Here is a 15,341-nt window from a genome sequence, read left to right on the forward strand (position 1 = left end):
GCAGCCCCCCGGGGCCCGGGACGCAGGGCCCGCCAGGAGCTGGGTGCCACCCAGGTTCTCAGCGCCACCCTTGGGCCCCTGAACGAACCGGCCGCGCCTGCAGGGCCTTCGCAGCGACTCCTTATGCTCCTTTCATTTTTTTATTAAAAAATAGATGCAGAAAATATACACGCTTCAGCCCGCCCGCCAGAGTGGGCTCTGAGGAGGCCAAAGTGCCATGGGGAGGGGCAGCGGGCCGGGGAAGGCCAGACTCGTGCTGGGCGTGTGGGCCTCGGAGAAAGGAGGTGCCCTCGGCAGCCCTGGGAGACCGGAATCTGCGCCACATGGGCGAGCAGGGTGGGGGCCGATGGAACAGGGAGGTGACCCCCTCTCCGCCCCCCCCCCCAGGCTAGAACAGAGGTGGCCAAAGGCAACTGGGCTTGGAGAGGGCAGGACAGGGCCTGCTCGGGGGCCACAGCCCCCCTGCCCCAGGGACTTTGCACGCCCTGGCCCTGCCTCCCGTCTGCCCTGGGGCCACACTCAGGCATTGATGGCCTTCCAGCGCTCGCTGTCTGTGCTGTTGATGCTGCCGGTGTGGCAGGGCATGGAGGCCACGTCGTCCAGGTAGGCCACGCCGCCGGCCGAGTCGAACTGTGTACTGGCGGCCCCCGCCGCCTCGGGCCCCTCCCGCCGGGCCACCGCGTAGGGCTGGGGCAGGTGCACATCCGGCTCCTCGGTCTCGTCCACTTGGCATTTGTAGGAGAAGAGGATCTTGGGCTCCGAGCTAGGGGGGAGGACAGGGGGCCCGGAAGCCGCACCGTAGGGTCAGGAGAGGCCTCCCTTGCTGGGCGCTGAGGCCCTGGCCAGGGGCTGAGACGTGCGCAGGGCTGCCCTGGTGCCACCCGGGAGGCCCCGGAGACCGGACTCTGGCGCCGACGGGACCTGTTTTAACACTCAGCGCGCACGGGGGCCTGGGCGAGGGCTTCTGCGCCCGTTTCTGCACAACTCGGACCTCAGGAGGCTCTTAGCAGGCGGTACACAGACCCGGGGTGCTCAGCAAACACCAGCTCCGCGACACCCCCCTGCACACGCCCTGTCCCTCAGCCAGCGAGACAGCTCGGATGGGGCGCCGCTGCCCCCGGGTCACAAAGAGGAGCCCGGGGCCGGGGTCTCACCTGGCCGCTCTCCCCCACCCGGACGCCCTCTCCCGGCTTTACCCCCTCCGGTGCCCTCAAACCTGGCAGGCGGGGGGACAGCGCCAGCCCTGGGGCCACACCAGAGGCCCCGGGGCCAAGCCTCCACCCCACACGCCCTCGGCACCCCGACTCCCTGACCTGGGCGCCCCAATGCACCCTCCCCTCGCCCCGCAACACGCCGGCCTCCCCCGACCCCGCGCCTCTCCCCAGCCGCTCCCGGCTTGAATCCGCCAGCGCGGCGACTTGCGTCTCCTCTGCCCCCTGATGCGACCGGCAGCTGTCGCGGTGCCGGGCATACAGTAGGTATTCAATGAATGCATGCTGCGAGAATGAGCTCATCTACTGCAGAGCGAGAAGCAGCAAGTGTGGAACACAGCCGCTCTCTTACGGGGGGAGAGCATGTGTCTGCGTGTTGTATACATAACGTGTAGTGTGTATGCACGTGTGTATATGTACGCACGTGTGCACGCGCGTGTAGGTTTATATATACACACTTCGGTCCTTCCCGGTCAGGACACCGCAGCGATGCTCAGGCGCAGGGAGCTGGAGGCGCAGTTCCGCCGGCAGCCACGTGGGGGAGCTCACGGCCCTCAAACCACCAGGTGCGGGGCGAGCAGGGCCGCCCACCACCCCGGCCGCACGCCCCGCCCCGCCCCGCCCCGCCCCCGTCCCGGCGGGAAGACTCACCCGAAGAAGCCCCGGAGGAAGGCCACGTAGATGAGGGGCGCAAAGAAGCTGAAGTAGAGAAACGTGGTGGCATCGACACAGCTGCCGGGCGGGAGGTGCGGGTCAGGGAGGGGCCCCCTCTGGGTGGCCTGTCGGCTGGCCCCCCCCCGCCCCGCCCCTGCCGGCCCTCGCCCCCCGCCCCGCGCCCCGCCCCACCTACCAGAGCCCCTCGATGATGTCGGCGCAGAGCAGCGCGCTTCCCAGCCCCTGCAGCAAGTTGAGCAGCGCCAGGATGCCCGCGTACACGTAGAAGCTTCGCCGGGCTGGGGGGGCGGGGCCGTGAGGTCCTGCCCTGGCCCTCCACCCTCCGTCCCCGGCGTGTCCCCTGAGACCCCTCGCGCCCCAGGAGGACGCCCTCCCTGTCACCCCCGGCCCCGACCCGGCCCTGCCCCAGAGCCGCCCCCAGCTGCTCACAAGGCAGGGAGATGCGCTCCTTCAGCGGGGTCTTGGGGAGAACGACCACCAGAGAGTAGACCTGTGGAGACGAGCCCGGCTGAGAAGGCTGCGGGGGCACCACAACCCAGACCTGCGGCCTCAGCTCCCAGGCTCCTCTGGCCACCCCAGGGTGCCGAGGCCGGGAAGGGGGGAGGGCGCCCTCGGCCTCACCAGGAAGAAGAAGCAGGAGCTGACCAGCCAGAACTGGCGGCCGCCGTGCCCGTAGATGTTGAAGTCCTCGGCGGACAGGTGGGCATCGGGGTACAGGATCTCTAGCGTCCCCTGCAGGGGCAGGCGGGGGAGGGTCTCGGTCTCCGGCCGCCTGGGAAGCCCCCTCCCTGGGGTCCCTCCTACAAAGCCCCCGGAGCTCTCCACCGCCCCAAGCCCAGCTCCCCAGGCCGGCCCTCAGACTTCCCCGCTCTCGCCCGCTCCCTGCCCGCCCGGCGTGGGGGACAGACCCGGCGAGAGGTAGCCCCCGCCAGATCTAAGGCCGAGTCTCCGGGTGTACAGCTCTCAGGCCGGGCTGCTGCTTCCAACAGCAGGCTCTGGGCCTCCTCCCTGCCCCTCACCCCTGCCCCGACCTGCTGGGGCAGGGGCACAACCTGCCTTGGTAACAAGCACCCCAAATGATTCCGGAGGCGCGTGTAAAGTGACAACACCGCACCTGATCAACACTCAAACCCTGACCCGGACTCAGGAGGCGGCGGGCACGCGGCCTTCACGATGCCTGGCCTCCTCCAGGGAGCCCTCGAGCTGCACCTGCCCTACCTCCCCTCTTACCTGGGTGACGGAGTAGGCCAGGGACAGCACCGTGGTGATGGCCAGCACCCGCTTGATGCTTGACTTGCTCTCCAGGTGGCCTGGAAGAGACGCGCCGGGCGGTGAGCGGGAGCCACCAGCCCTGGGACCGTGGCTGTGCTGGGGTCGGCGCCCGCTAGGGAGGGACAGGGAGGGCACTGGCCCCAGCTGCACACGCACCAAAGGCAAGGCCCAGGATGACCACACTCAGCTCGATGGCCAACAGGAAGAAGCGGGTAATCTCCCACAGGATCTGGACACAGAGTGGGCACAGCGTCAGCCTGGGGGGGCCCAGCCCCCCCAGTGCCCCCCCAGCACTCCCACCCTTGGCAGCGGGCCCGGCCACACCTTATCAGCAACGGTGGCAGCGTCCGAGGTGCTGACTGTCATGGAGACCACGGCCCGGGCGATGCCCACCAGCGCCACTATGAACACCTGGTGGGTGAGAGCGGGGGTGGGGGGTGCCGTTATGGGGTCAGGGAGCAGGACCTCTGGGACCACAACCCCACACCCGCCTCGACAGGAGCCTTCCATCCTCGAGAGCCGAAGGAGTCCGCGCTAAAGGGGTCAGGGGTGGGGTGCAGGGGGGTGGCGAAATCCTCCACTGCTGGTGACCTCCGGCCCGGCCCTTCCCTCTCCGGCCTCAGTTTCCGAGCTACATCGGCAGCCTCAGAAAGGTTAGAAGGGGTGACGGGGCGGAGCCTCGCTGCCTCCTGCCTCTGTGGCCTCAGGCAAGGAAGTGCACCTTCGTGCCTCAGTTTCTCCGTCTACGAAATGGGGGTAAACCTAGCACGTACTGTATTTGATGGCTGGGAGGAGAGTAAGGGGGTAAGTAAACGTAGCGGAAGCGTGCGTGGCACCCAGGGAGGGCTAGGCGCACACTGGCCGCGGGCACGGTCACATTGGCCGTTTTGTTTCTAAGACACGGGATAGGAGGGTGCAGGGGAGAGACATCAGAAACCTCCGGGAAGGCCGCTGCACCGGCAGGTTCTGCACAAGTGCCCGTGCTCAGCGTTCGTGGATTTTGTCAGCCCGGGATCCCTCCCTCCCTCTGGCAACAGCCTCCTGCCGTCCTCGCTGCTCACGTGGTTTGGCGGGGGGGGTGAGCTGACCAAACCCCTGCTGGCTGCAGGGACTGGGCTGTAGCGCAGGGCTGGGCATTCAGCATGTGCCATTCCCTGATTTGGGGATGGGGTGGGGGGAACCCAGGGGAGCCTAGTGAAAGGCACACCCACAACCTTGACCTCGGGTGCAGCCACTGGGAAAGGAAGCTTGTCAGCTTCTCAGTCCCTACTTCCCTCCAGCCTCAGTGAGTTTAACTGTGGTTTTCGGATACATACGAACAGCACAGTCCAGGTGCAGGGATGCCTGGGTGGCCCCGTCAGGTAAGCGTCAGAATCAGGGCTTCCACTCGGGTCGTGATCTCGCAGTTCATGGGTTTGAGCCCCAAGTCCGGCTCTGCGCGGACAGTGAGGGGCCTGCTTGGGATTCTCTCTCCCTTTCTCTCCACCCCCTCCCCACTTCCCGCCGCACACAAACATGTGCTCTCTCTATCTCTCTCTCTCTCAAAATAAACAAACCTGAGAAAAAGAAGAACCCAGATACAGACACAGTCTTTCCTTTGTGCCACAAAGCTGTGTCAAAGCCTTGGGAAGGCTGACACCCATTACGGGCACACTGCCGTGCGCCTACTGTATCCCGGGCTCCCACTGGGCTAGGGCTATGCGCGCTGTCTTCTCCAGTGCTCACAGGAGTGCCCCAAGGTAAGGCAGATCCAGCACACATGTGAGAAGGAGGGCACTGAGGCAGAGAGGCCGAGCCGCCGGTCCAAGGTCATTCAGCACAGCTGGGGTTCAGAGGTAGCCTGAGCTGACTCACCACTGTCTCCTGAGCTTTCTAGAACAGAGTCCCCAGGAATAAGAGGGCGGGGCTGAGTCCCCTGTCACCGCCTCGTGTTCCTGGGCACTGGCCCTGGGTCCCTTCTGCCTGCCTGCTCCCCCAGAGAGGGCATCGGTAAGTGATGCCGTAAGTAAGTGCTTTGCTGTTGAATAAACACAGTACCGAGTCAGAGAGGCAGCGGGAGACCACAGAAAGCAGGCCTCAATGCCCACCCCTGCCCACCACCGCCTCACAGAGGAGGGGGCTCCAGTCAGCCTGCAACCCTTGGGGCCTCCACCAACAGCCTCCAGGGTTCCCCCCAGCCTCCCCTGCGCCTGCCTGCCCGCTGGCAACTTCTCTGCCTGGGAAGCTCTGAGCCAGGCCATAAAGAGGGGGAGCAGGGAGCCACTCAGCTCTCAGGTAGTGGCAGCAAAGAGGCAGAGAAATGCGAGGATTCCAGTCAGTTGGGCCTGAGCCCTGAAGGATGTGAGCTAGACAGCCAGCACCTGGGGCCTGCACCTGGAACCCACACCTGGGGCCCACACCTGGAACTCACACCTGGAACCCACACCTGGAACCTGCACATGGAACCTGCACCTGGAACTCGCACCTGGAACCCACACCTGGAACCCGCACCTGGGGCTGCCTTCTCAACCACAGACAGCCCTGCTACCTCTCCCGTGGCGGCCCACACCAAGACCACTGATGAGAATTCAGGTTTGCCCCACAGCCGGGAAGTCTGCTTCAAAGGGGTCTCACAGTGTGTGTGGATGGATGGATGGATGGACAGACAGACAGATGGAGGTTGCCGTGGGCATTCCGCCCCCCCCCCCCCCCCCCCCCCCCCCCCCCCGCCGAGTATCTCTTCTTCTCTCTACCAACAATTCCCCACTTTTCTCTCAGGGACTGACACACTTTTCAGTCCACACGGTCTGGCTGAGTTGACCCCACACCCCAGCTCCAAAGTGTCCCTTCCCTGCTAGTCACAGCGGCTGGCTCGGGGACACACAGGGACCCAAGGTGGGCTGGTCAGAGGGACTTCCCGGCCCCCCAGCGCCGCCAGTCAGGAAGCCCTCCTGCGCTGACACTGGCAGGGTGTTGGCTCGCAGCTGCTCCTGTATCTCTGACACCAGGCAGGGAGCGCGCGTCCCGATAAGGCCAGAGGAGGGCAGAGATGCAGAGACACAGCGGCCTGACGACACGCGCTAATCCTCTGCATCCAGGCCTGTCCGGAGCCGGCTTTCCTTCCGGAGGCTGTGAGGAATTCCCTCTTTCCCCGCCGCTAAGGTTGGGGTTGGGTTGAACTCACCAGGATATAGAAGGTGATAAAAATGGGGCTGGAGGTGACACGGATCTTGGCCCGAGCGAACGGAAGCTTCCAAAGCAGGAAGATGAAGAACAGCACGTTGGGGACAAGCAGCAGAAGGTCCCAGTACCGGACCCTGCAGGTGGGTACCGAGCCAGCTGCCAGGGAGGGCTCTGCCCCCCGCCGCCCCCCGCGCAGCCCGTCACACGCACGCCTGCACGGCCTTCCCGGGGCACCCCTCCCCATGCACACCCTGTCACACACACGCATGCGCGGCCTGACCGGGGCACCCTCCCCACGCACACCCTGTCACACACACGCATGCGCGGCCTGACCGGGGCACCCTCCCCACGCACACCCTGTCACACACACGCACACACAGCCTGCCCAGGGCACCTTCCCCATGCACACCCTGTCTCACGCACGCACGCACGGCCTGTCCGGGGCACCTTCCCCACGCACACCGTTGCACGCACGGCCTGCCTGGGGCACCCCTCCCCATGCACACCCTGTCGCACGCACACACGCATGCACGGCCTGCCCGGGGCACCCTCCCCATGCACACCCTCTCACATGCACGCACACACGACCTGCCCGGGGCACCCTCCCCATGCACACCCTGTCACACACACGCACGGCCTGCCCAGCAGGGCTGCAGGGCCTCACCTGGAAGTGGCGATATCCTCGTACAGCAGCAGCAGACAGCGGTGCGGCACGCTGATGTTGGGCGCCACCGGCGGGGGCGGGGCTGTGCTCCCGTTGGCCCCCGTCGCCTCCTCCAGGGTGTCCATCCTGCCAGCGGCTGGCCCTGCGGGAGGCAGCGAGAGCCCCCGCGTGAGCAGGCAGGGCCGTGTGGGCCTGGGTCTCTGGTCCCAGCAGGCGGAGGGCACGGGCCGCAGCACAAGCCCCACGCAGGCACCCGGTGTCCCTGACAGCTGAGTGCCACCCCAGGGAGAGCCTTGCCATGAGGCTGGCACAGCAGGGCAAGCTACTCGGCGTGACTTTGGTTCAGCCCCCCAACCCGGGGCCCCGGGAACAGACAGACAGCAGGAGGGCTGGGAGCCAGGGCTCCCGTCCGCTCCGTGCCGGGTGCTGCCCCTGCAGTGCGGGCAGCGGCGTCCACCCCGTGAGGCCGAGTAGGTGACTCAGGCGCCTCCTACAAGCCACACACGCGCGGCCCCAGGAGTCCGCGAGCTGTGCTTCCTCCCTCCGCACAGATGCAGGGCCGACCTCGAGGCGGTCACGCGGCCACTGAACGCCAGAGGGGGGCATTGGGCACACCTCGGCGGACCACAGCCCTGCCCCCTGGAAAGGCAGACGCAACCCCGGGGGGACGCGCGCTGTGCCGGGAAGATGAGCACGAGCTGTCCAGGTGGAGAAGGGGAGGGAAGGGGAGGGAAGGGGAGGGAAGGGGAGGCCCTGCAGAGGGCGTTGCTGGGAGAAACGGGGCAGGGGGGCCCACAGCCAAGCTCCTCCGAATGACAGGTAAGGCTGCAGCCTGGAGGTGCCGCTGGTTTAGGTCCGACTTCAGCTCAGATCTCACAGTTCCTGAGTTCGAGCCCCACGTCGGGATCGCTGCTGTCGGCGCAGAGCCCAGTTCGGATCTTCTGTCTCCCTCTCTCTCTGCCCCTCCCCTGCCCATGCGTGCGCGCTCTCTCTCTCTCTCTCAAAAATAAATCAATATTTTTAAAAATCTAAAAAGGAAAGAAAAGAGTCTAGCCCTGGAAGACAGCAGAGCTGCTGACCTAGGACCCTGGGGGCCACCCTGGAGGAGGTGGGCTCCCAGGTCCCAGGGCTCTCCGGCAGGAGCAGAGCTGCTGGCCTGTGCTGTTGGCAGCAGGGATGACCTCAGGGAGCTCAGGGGACCCAGGGCCTGTGAGCGAGGTGTGGCCCGGGCTCCAGGACATAACAGATGCTTGCACTAAAACGAAGACTTGAACAGACAGGGCCTCATGACCTGATGTCGCCACTTCTGGGTACAGTTAAAACAGCGCAGGCTAGCAACAGCCCGAGTGCCCGCCATCAGCGGTATGTGGCGTTCGCATAAGCCGCGGAACAGAAAGAACGGTAACACGAAAGGGCCCCACCGATACGGGGCCGGGACACGCTGTGGGACCCCGCGCACAGAAGTGGGTGAGGGTCACCTTTGTGGAGGACGGAGAGCATGGTGGGGGGGGAGAAACACCGGCTTCTGGCGCTCGGTCTGGGGGCAGGCCCACGGGCGTGCTCACCGCGTCAATTCACTGGGTCACCCACCTAGGATGTGTGTGCTTTTCTGCACAGGTTACACAGGAAGTTTTCAAAAATTAGAAAGACGCGTTCTGTTCACACACCGAGAGCGCAGGTCTCACTCGGCGAGGGGCAGCCCAGGACGCTTCGCCCTGTTAGCAAGAATCGGGGGCCGCGAACGAGGACGGGCCAAAGGCACGGCTGGAGGGGATACGGGGACATGGCTGCCACCCATCCAGGCCGTGCAGTGTGAGCACTGCCTCTGGCTGAAAGGGAGGGGGCCGGAGGCAGGTGCGCTGAGACCGTCTCCCTCCATCCTCTGGGATCACTTCTCCATTGGCAACTTCCCAGTAGGGAAGACCTATGCCCGACACACAGTAGGTCCAAAGAAAGGGAGAATTCTCCATGCATTCTTCCACCCGCAGCCGCAGCAGCGCCTCGTGCGAGCCAGGGAGGCATCTAGGTGCACGGCCACCCTTCCCCTTCATTCTAGAAGGGGAAGCACCAGCCGGCACGAACACCGTGTTAAGAAGCAAACTTCTAGAGACAAACACTGGGGAGAAGACGGAGGAGTGGAATGGAATGACGGGTGACACCGTAGAGACCGCCAGGGTCCCCGGCATCCACCCTCCCCTTTAGCACTGCAGCCCGTGGCTCACACATGGCTTCCCAGAACAACGGCTGTTCTCTGAGCTTCCCTTGCCACTGGCGGTGGCCCCACGACCAAGCTTTATCCAATCAGAAACGAGCAGTTAATTTAATGAGTTTGTCAATTGCAGGCCAGGCACTTCTCCTTTCCTACTGCCTGGAATAGGGATGTGGTGGCAGGAGCAACAGCAGCCGTCTTACGCCACGAGACGGAAGCCATGGCTTGAGGAGGGAGTTGTAAGAAAAAGCATCTGGGTCCCAGACCCAATGGGCCTGGGCAGCCGGCACGCAGACCTCATGCAATAGGCAGGAGTCATCTTCTGTCTTCTTGTCTGGACCTTTGTTTCAACAGCTAAGACAGAATCCCAATGAATATAAAGAGGTGCTGTTTCGGACCGGGTTGTCAGGGCGATATCTGCACTAGATCTAAATAACTGAGAAGCAACTAGACTTGGAAGAATCCGGACAAAGAGCATACCTGGGAGACAACAATGAACGCCAACGCCACGAGATACACACAGGCTTGGCCTGTCCAAAGGGCAAAAAGCAGGCCAGTGTGGCCGGAGGGGAGATCAGAAAGGCCGGCGGGCCGGTCCCAGGGGACCCTGTGGCCACGTGCAATGCGATTTCATTCTAAATGCAGTGAGGAGGGTGTCACGACGGCTGGTGACGGGGTCCCCTTTCCCTGAGGAGAGGACGGCTGAAGCTGCCGTGGGAAATGGATGGGAGCAGGGGCAGGGCGGGGCCCCGGGAGGGCGGGGCGGCGTGGGGGGACTTGGGATGCCTTGGGGGGGGGCGCCGACCTGACCGGCCCACGGACCCACGGAGGGAACGAGGGAAGAGAGCAAGGATGCGGTGGCTTCTGGCCTGAGCCACTGGCTAACTGGCAACGGCAAGGCCAATGCTGTTCACGTGCTCCCTTCTCCGTGGCTGTCAAGTGCTCTTCCTTCCCAGGCCCCCTTCCCCGGGCCGCAGGCTGAGTCTCAGGCCCCGCAGGCCACTGGCTTCGGGGGCGGGGCGGGGTGGAATGTACCAGGCACCTGAGCAGCGTGCAGGGGTGCCCCGGTCGGATAAAAGGGACAGTGGGGGCAGGGTGCTGAGATTTTTCACGGACGGGGCCAAGGCGGCCACACGTCCCGCAATGTGGGACAGTCCCCAAACGAGCCATCGTCCTTCCCTTTGCCAACAGTGCCCCGAAGGTGGGAGGCTCTGGTCAAAGTCAAGAAGGGCATCCTTCGGGGCGCCTGGGTGGCTTAGTCGGTTGAGCGTCCGGCTTTCGCTTAGGTCATGATCTCGCGGTTCGTGGGTTCGAGCCCCGCGTTGGGCTCTGTGCTGACTGCCAGCTAGGAGCCTGGAGCCTGTTTCAGTCTGTGACTCCCTCTCTCTCTGACCCTCCCTTGTTCACACTGTCTCTCTCTCTTAGAAATAAATAAAAATATTTTTAAAAAAATTAAAAAAACAGAAAAAAAGAAGGGCGTCCTCCTTGCTGGTGGCTAGTTGAGGCCAGGGCACGTGATCGGGGGGAGGGGTGTGCCGCCCCGCCCCCCCAAGACTTCTCGTGACCTGAGATGATGACTTTTTTTTTTAAATATTTTTTTAAAATTTATTTCTAGGAGAGAGGGAGAGGCAGCGTGAGCAGGGGAGGGTCAGAGAGAGAGGGAGATACAGACTCTGAAACAGGCTCCAGGCTCCGAGCTGTCAGCACAGAGCCCGACGCGGGGCTCGAACCCACGAACCGCGAGATCATGACCCAAGCGAAAGTCGGACGCTTAACCGACTAAGCCACCCAGGCGCCCCTGATGATGACTTTTAAGTGACTGCAGTTGAAGGAGGGAGGTTCTGCAGCCCCTCCGCCCCACTCACCACTCCCTGTGGAGCAGATTTCTAGTCTCAGCAGCCCGACACCAGCTCTGGCCGAGGACTCAGGGTGTCGAGCAGCCCAGGGAGGGCCAAGCGCCCGGCAGCCACAGAGAAGCGGAGCGTCCCCTTGTGAAGGGGTGGGGATCCCAGTCCCCAGTGGGGACGAACCGAGGCCAAGGAGCAAGAAGAGCCAGACAGAGAGTCTGAAGAGGGAAGGCGTCTCTTGGTGTTGCCTGTCCAGCACCCCGTTTTCCTGGCGGGGAGCCTCAGTTTCCCCGGTCTCTGTCCAGGAAGTGTCGGTACAGCTGACTCCACCCCTTCACGGCTCAGAGGAACATGCACGGGATCTAAGCCCGGCCGGTCGGGACGCTCCGCTGCCCTGACCAAAGCGAATCTTCCCCAAGACTCTCGCTGTAACCGTAGGAACAGACAGGCTCTCGGCTAAACGCCGTGAGCCAGAGCTGTACCACTTTGACCTTGCACGTGGCTCCCCACCTGAGAGTAGAGCCAGCTTCGAGGAATACAGAGCTGAGAGACGGACGGGAATACAGCCAGGAGACAGAACAGCCTCACGAGAGCCCCTGGATCCAGCCACACCTGAAGTTTGTCCCACCCCTGGACTTTCTGTCGCGTTATAAAGCCAACAAATTCTCTCTCTGCTTAGGTCTGGTTGGGTCTGATTTCTCGAATTTCCTACCCAAAACCTTCACATGTTACGGAGCTGGGCAGATGTGGGTTGCACTTCTGGCCCTGCGATGTCCTTGCTATGTGACCCTGGGTACGTCATTTCTCCTCTCTGAGTGTCACGGGCACAATGATACCCAACAACGTTGCTGTGAGGACCAGACAAGAACAGAGAGGTAAATGCTCACAAGAGGTCACACGAGGTAGCTGCTCCCCCTCGGCCCCTGAGGAGGGCTTTGGGGGGAGTTCCAAGTCCAAGGGCCCCTTTCAAAGCGCCGCTGGCTACGGGGTCTGGAGTCACGAAGAGTATCGGCCGCTCTCCCCCGACCAGGGCCCCTGGACTCGGCCACACAGCACGGAACACTCGCTGAGCCCTCCCAGCCCTGCAAGGGAACGGTTACCCCCAGTGTACAAAGCTCGGGGCCAGCGAGCCCCCTGCCGGGTCCCCATCTCCGGTGCCCAGGCCCGCAAATGGCAACTTGCCCAGCGCCCCTCCCCGGGCCTGGATTCCTCCACCTACAGACGGAGGCTTCGTCTAGAGCTGTGTTTCTCAGACCCGGAGGGCTGCGCCCCTGCGGATTCTGATCCGCGGGACGGGGCCCGGCCGTGACAGTCCTCCTGGCTAACACGGTCCCAGCTGGGGCAGGGCCGCTCCAGACTGCCACTCCGTGCGGACGCTTACGAAGCAGCTGAAGGACTGATGACAGATGAAACGGCGGTGCCTGCTGGAGACACAGGGCTTTACGCGCGCTGGCACGCTTAACTGTCACAGCAGCCTCTCAACCAGAGGGGGCTGTTCGGTACCCATTGTACGGAGGGGGAAAGGAGAGGCACATGGGGTGAGTCACTGGCTCTACGTTCTCCTCCCCCGACCACGGGCGAGCTCCTGGCCTTGGAGGCAGAAGTCTTGGTGGTGACAGAAAAGGAAGGGGGGTCTGCCGGCTCAGGGGGGTCTTCCTCTCCCGGGACGGGGGAGAGGAAGTGGGGGAAGCCGGCTGAGGGCAGGGGGCGTAGGGAGCCCAGCCCGGAGGGACAGCGAGGGCGTTCTCAGAGGACGTCTGGGGTGCTGAGTGACCTCTCCGGACCAGGGAAACTGGGACAGCCTGTTTCTCCCACCTGGGAGGGACTTTCCTGACCTTGTTAAGGTTCCAGAGGCCTCCTTCCCCCTCACCGCTTGGGCCTCCATCCCCTCCCTCCTCTGTGGCCAGCCTACGGGGCAGGACGCCAGGCTGGCTCTAGCCATGCAGTGCCAGACCTGCTATGAGCCCCTGGACGGCATCTTGCCTTCTCTGGGCCTCGGTTTTCCCATCTGTGCATTGGGATTGACCAGGGCTCGATGGAAAACCCTAAGGAAGACAGAAAGCCCTGAGCCAAAGAGAGAGGCTGTACTTCGTAGTTGCTTGAACGCCCCTCAGTGCTTCTGACGCCTGGAGCTTCTAAACCCAGGAACCAAAACAAAATAAGAAGGTTCCAGAGGACAGAGGCCAACTCCTTACCTTTCATTCTTGGGGGTGGGGGGTGGGGAGGTGGACACTGTCCGAGACGCACTGCTAGCAGCCCAGGCAGGAACCCCAGGGGGAAGGGGAGCCCCGGGCCTGTCCCTCATCCTTCAAGGGCCAACCTGATATGGCCCCTGCGTGTGACTCTGCCTGATTCCCTTCCATTCTCTAGCCCCTGGCTTCCACCCTGTTTTTCAAACTGCTAAGCTTCGTCCTACCCCAGGGCCTTGGTGCTTGCTGCTGTCCTGCATCATCACTTCCTCTGAGCGCTCCTGGCCCACCCTGTGTGCTCTTTACAGCAGTGCCTTTGCAGTGGCCCTAGCTGGTGTTTGTGTGTTTACTGGCTGCCCGGCCCAGGCGTGCTCGTGACCCGTCCCCTAGAATAGCGCCTGGCATGCAGTAAGTTCTCAACAAAACTAGACACTGCGGACAGATGAATCTCCACCACGGTGCCGCCGAGCCCTTCTGGGGAGCTGGAGAAGGCTCGCCGGGGAGGACCCCACCGCCCGGCCCTGCTGGAGGCAGGAGGCAAAGTCACCCTGTACCCCCTTCCTCCGGTCCCGGGGAAGCAGTCTCTGACCCCCCCAGACGGTCCCACGTGCGGGGCCCCTTGGCCTAGGTCTCCCCCTACACGGCCTCGAGCCACGGGGTCCCCCAGCCCTGTCCGACGGCCCCCGGGCCCTGGGCAGCCGTGTGAGTGCTCACTCCCCCTCCAGGGGGGCTCGGCCGTCCCATCCAGTCTACGCACCCCCCCCAGCTTCCCCCCCCCCCGTCCCCTGAGTCCTCAACCAGGGGCCCCTGACCCTCTGAGACGTCCCCAAGGGGGTCCTCTGAGGCTGTGCCCTGAGCGGGAAGGGGTCATTCCGGGAGGAAGGGGCGGCGACAGGTGGGCCCCAGGTCCAGCTGTGGGGATGGGGGTGGGGGTCCCGACCGGCTCCCCGCTCTCCCGCAGCTGTCGCGAGGAGTCACCGTGAGCACCCGGGCTCTGGGGGCTCCCGGCCGGAGGGAGGCTGTAGGCGCGTGCGGCGGGGCCGGGAGGCGACCCTGGAGCGGTGGTCGCCGGCGCGGCGGGGGTAGGGGCGCCCAGCCCCGCGGTAGGGCTTCCGGACGCTCCGCGATGGGGTCCCCCTCCAGGTGTGGCGGGAAAGGGGTGAGGGTCGCCTCCTTACCTGCGGGTCCCGGGCCGCGCTCAGGCCCCGCCGCCCGGGCCGCTCATCCACCACGGCAGGGCGCGCAGACCCGGCCAGGCCCGGGACTCCGGCCTCCGGCGCCCCCGGCAGGCGGCGGGGCCAGGGAACGTCGCGCAAGAGCCGGGGGCAGCCGGCTCCGCGGAAATGGGGGATCGGCGGCAAAGGGGAAACGCGGTCGGCGCGCCGGGCCCACCGGCCCCCAGGACACCATGCAGCCCTTCCCGGCAGCGGCGACCAGAAGGCAAGCGCGTCCTTTCCGTGCTGCCAGAACTGCGAAAACAGCCACAGCCCCTACTTATAGCACTCAGGCCCGCCCCCCAGCCCCCAGTAGCCTATAGAAATGGAGCTACATCAAAGAGAGGGCGCAGGCCGCGGCAGAGGCCAATCAGATCTCTAAGAGGCGGAGCGCCCCGCTGACCTCTTAAAGAGACAGCAAAGGGGCATTGCGGGGGAGGGAAGCAGCTCCGGAGCGGGGGAGCTGCTACGTATCTCACCCTGAAAGCCGCCAGGATCGCGGACCCGAGGACTGAGGACGCTGCCACCGCTCGGCCCCTGCGTCTGCCAGCTGTCAGCGGCCGCCAGCAGGCCGCTCGCCCCGGCCAGCCCGACCGTCCAGGGAGGAGCCTCCGTGGACCGCCCCCTCGCGTGCCGCCGCCTGGGGCGCCCCGCAGCGGCCGCCCTGCCCAGTGACCTTTGGTCACCTGGCTGAGGACGGAAGGGTAGGGACAGCCCCTCCCCCGGAACGCCGCGTTTCCACCGCATGCCACGCCGCCTCCACGTCCACCATCAAAGCGCCCTGGCGTTAACGAGCACCATCCGGGTTTCAGGCCCTAATTTTCACAACAACCTTGCAGGGCGGTTATTATTAGCCGCCTTTTCAGAGGAGGAACCTGCGGCTTGGAGACGTTAAATA

General features: G+C 64.5%; 1 protein-coding gene across 2 annotated transcripts; it reads right to left on the reverse strand.

The window, feature by feature from the left end:
* Positions 1-436: 436 nt before the first annotated feature.
* Positions 437-15,034, reverse strand: TPRA1 (transmembrane protein adipocyte associated 1). Of its 2 annotated transcripts, none has more exons than XM_039248636.1 (11): positions 14,923-15,034; positions 6,985-7,126; positions 6,322-6,454; positions 3,483-3,569; positions 3,315-3,387; positions 3,117-3,196; positions 2,508-2,618; positions 2,316-2,376; positions 2,062-2,164; positions 1,863-1,943; positions 437-763 (listed from the first exon to the last, which is right to left on the reverse strand). In XM_039248636.1, the coding sequence occupies exons 2-11, from the start codon at positions 7,107-7,109 to the stop codon at positions 520-522; spliced, it is 1,098 nt and encodes a 365-aa protein (XP_039104567.1). In that variant the 5' UTR covers positions 7,110-7,126; positions 14,923-15,034; the 3' UTR covers positions 437-519. The 2 variants fall into 2 exon arrangements, with proteins under 2 accessions (XP_039104567.1, XP_039104566.1); XM_039248635.1 differs by lacking the exon at positions 14,923-15,034 and adding an exon at positions 14,408-14,678.
* Between the last annotated feature and the right edge of the window lie 307 nt (positions 15,035-15,341).

The sequence above is a fragment of the Hyaena hyaena genome, unplaced genomic scaffold (genome assembly GCF_003009895.1).
Source record: "Hyaena hyaena isolate Hyena2069 unplaced genomic scaffold, ASM300989v1 scaffold_316, whole genome shotgun sequence".
In the NCBI taxonomy this organism is placed as follows: domain Eukaryota; kingdom Metazoa; phylum Chordata; class Mammalia; order Carnivora; family Hyaenidae; genus Hyaena; species Hyaena hyaena.

Coding starts and splice junctions, on each gene's coding strand:
- TPRA1 (XM_039248636.1), bottom strand. CDS start 7,109: ATGGACACCCTGGAGGAGGCGACGGGGGCCAACGGGAGCACAGCCCCG. Junction 3,197..3,314: donor CATCCTGGGCCTTGCCTTTG/GTGCGTGTGCAG, acceptor CGTCTCTTCCAG/GCCACCTGGAGAGCAAGTCA. Junction 2,377..2,507: donor GCTCCTGCTTCTTCTTCCTG/GTGAGGCCGAGG, acceptor TCGTCTCCACAG/GTCTACTCTCTGGTGGTCGT.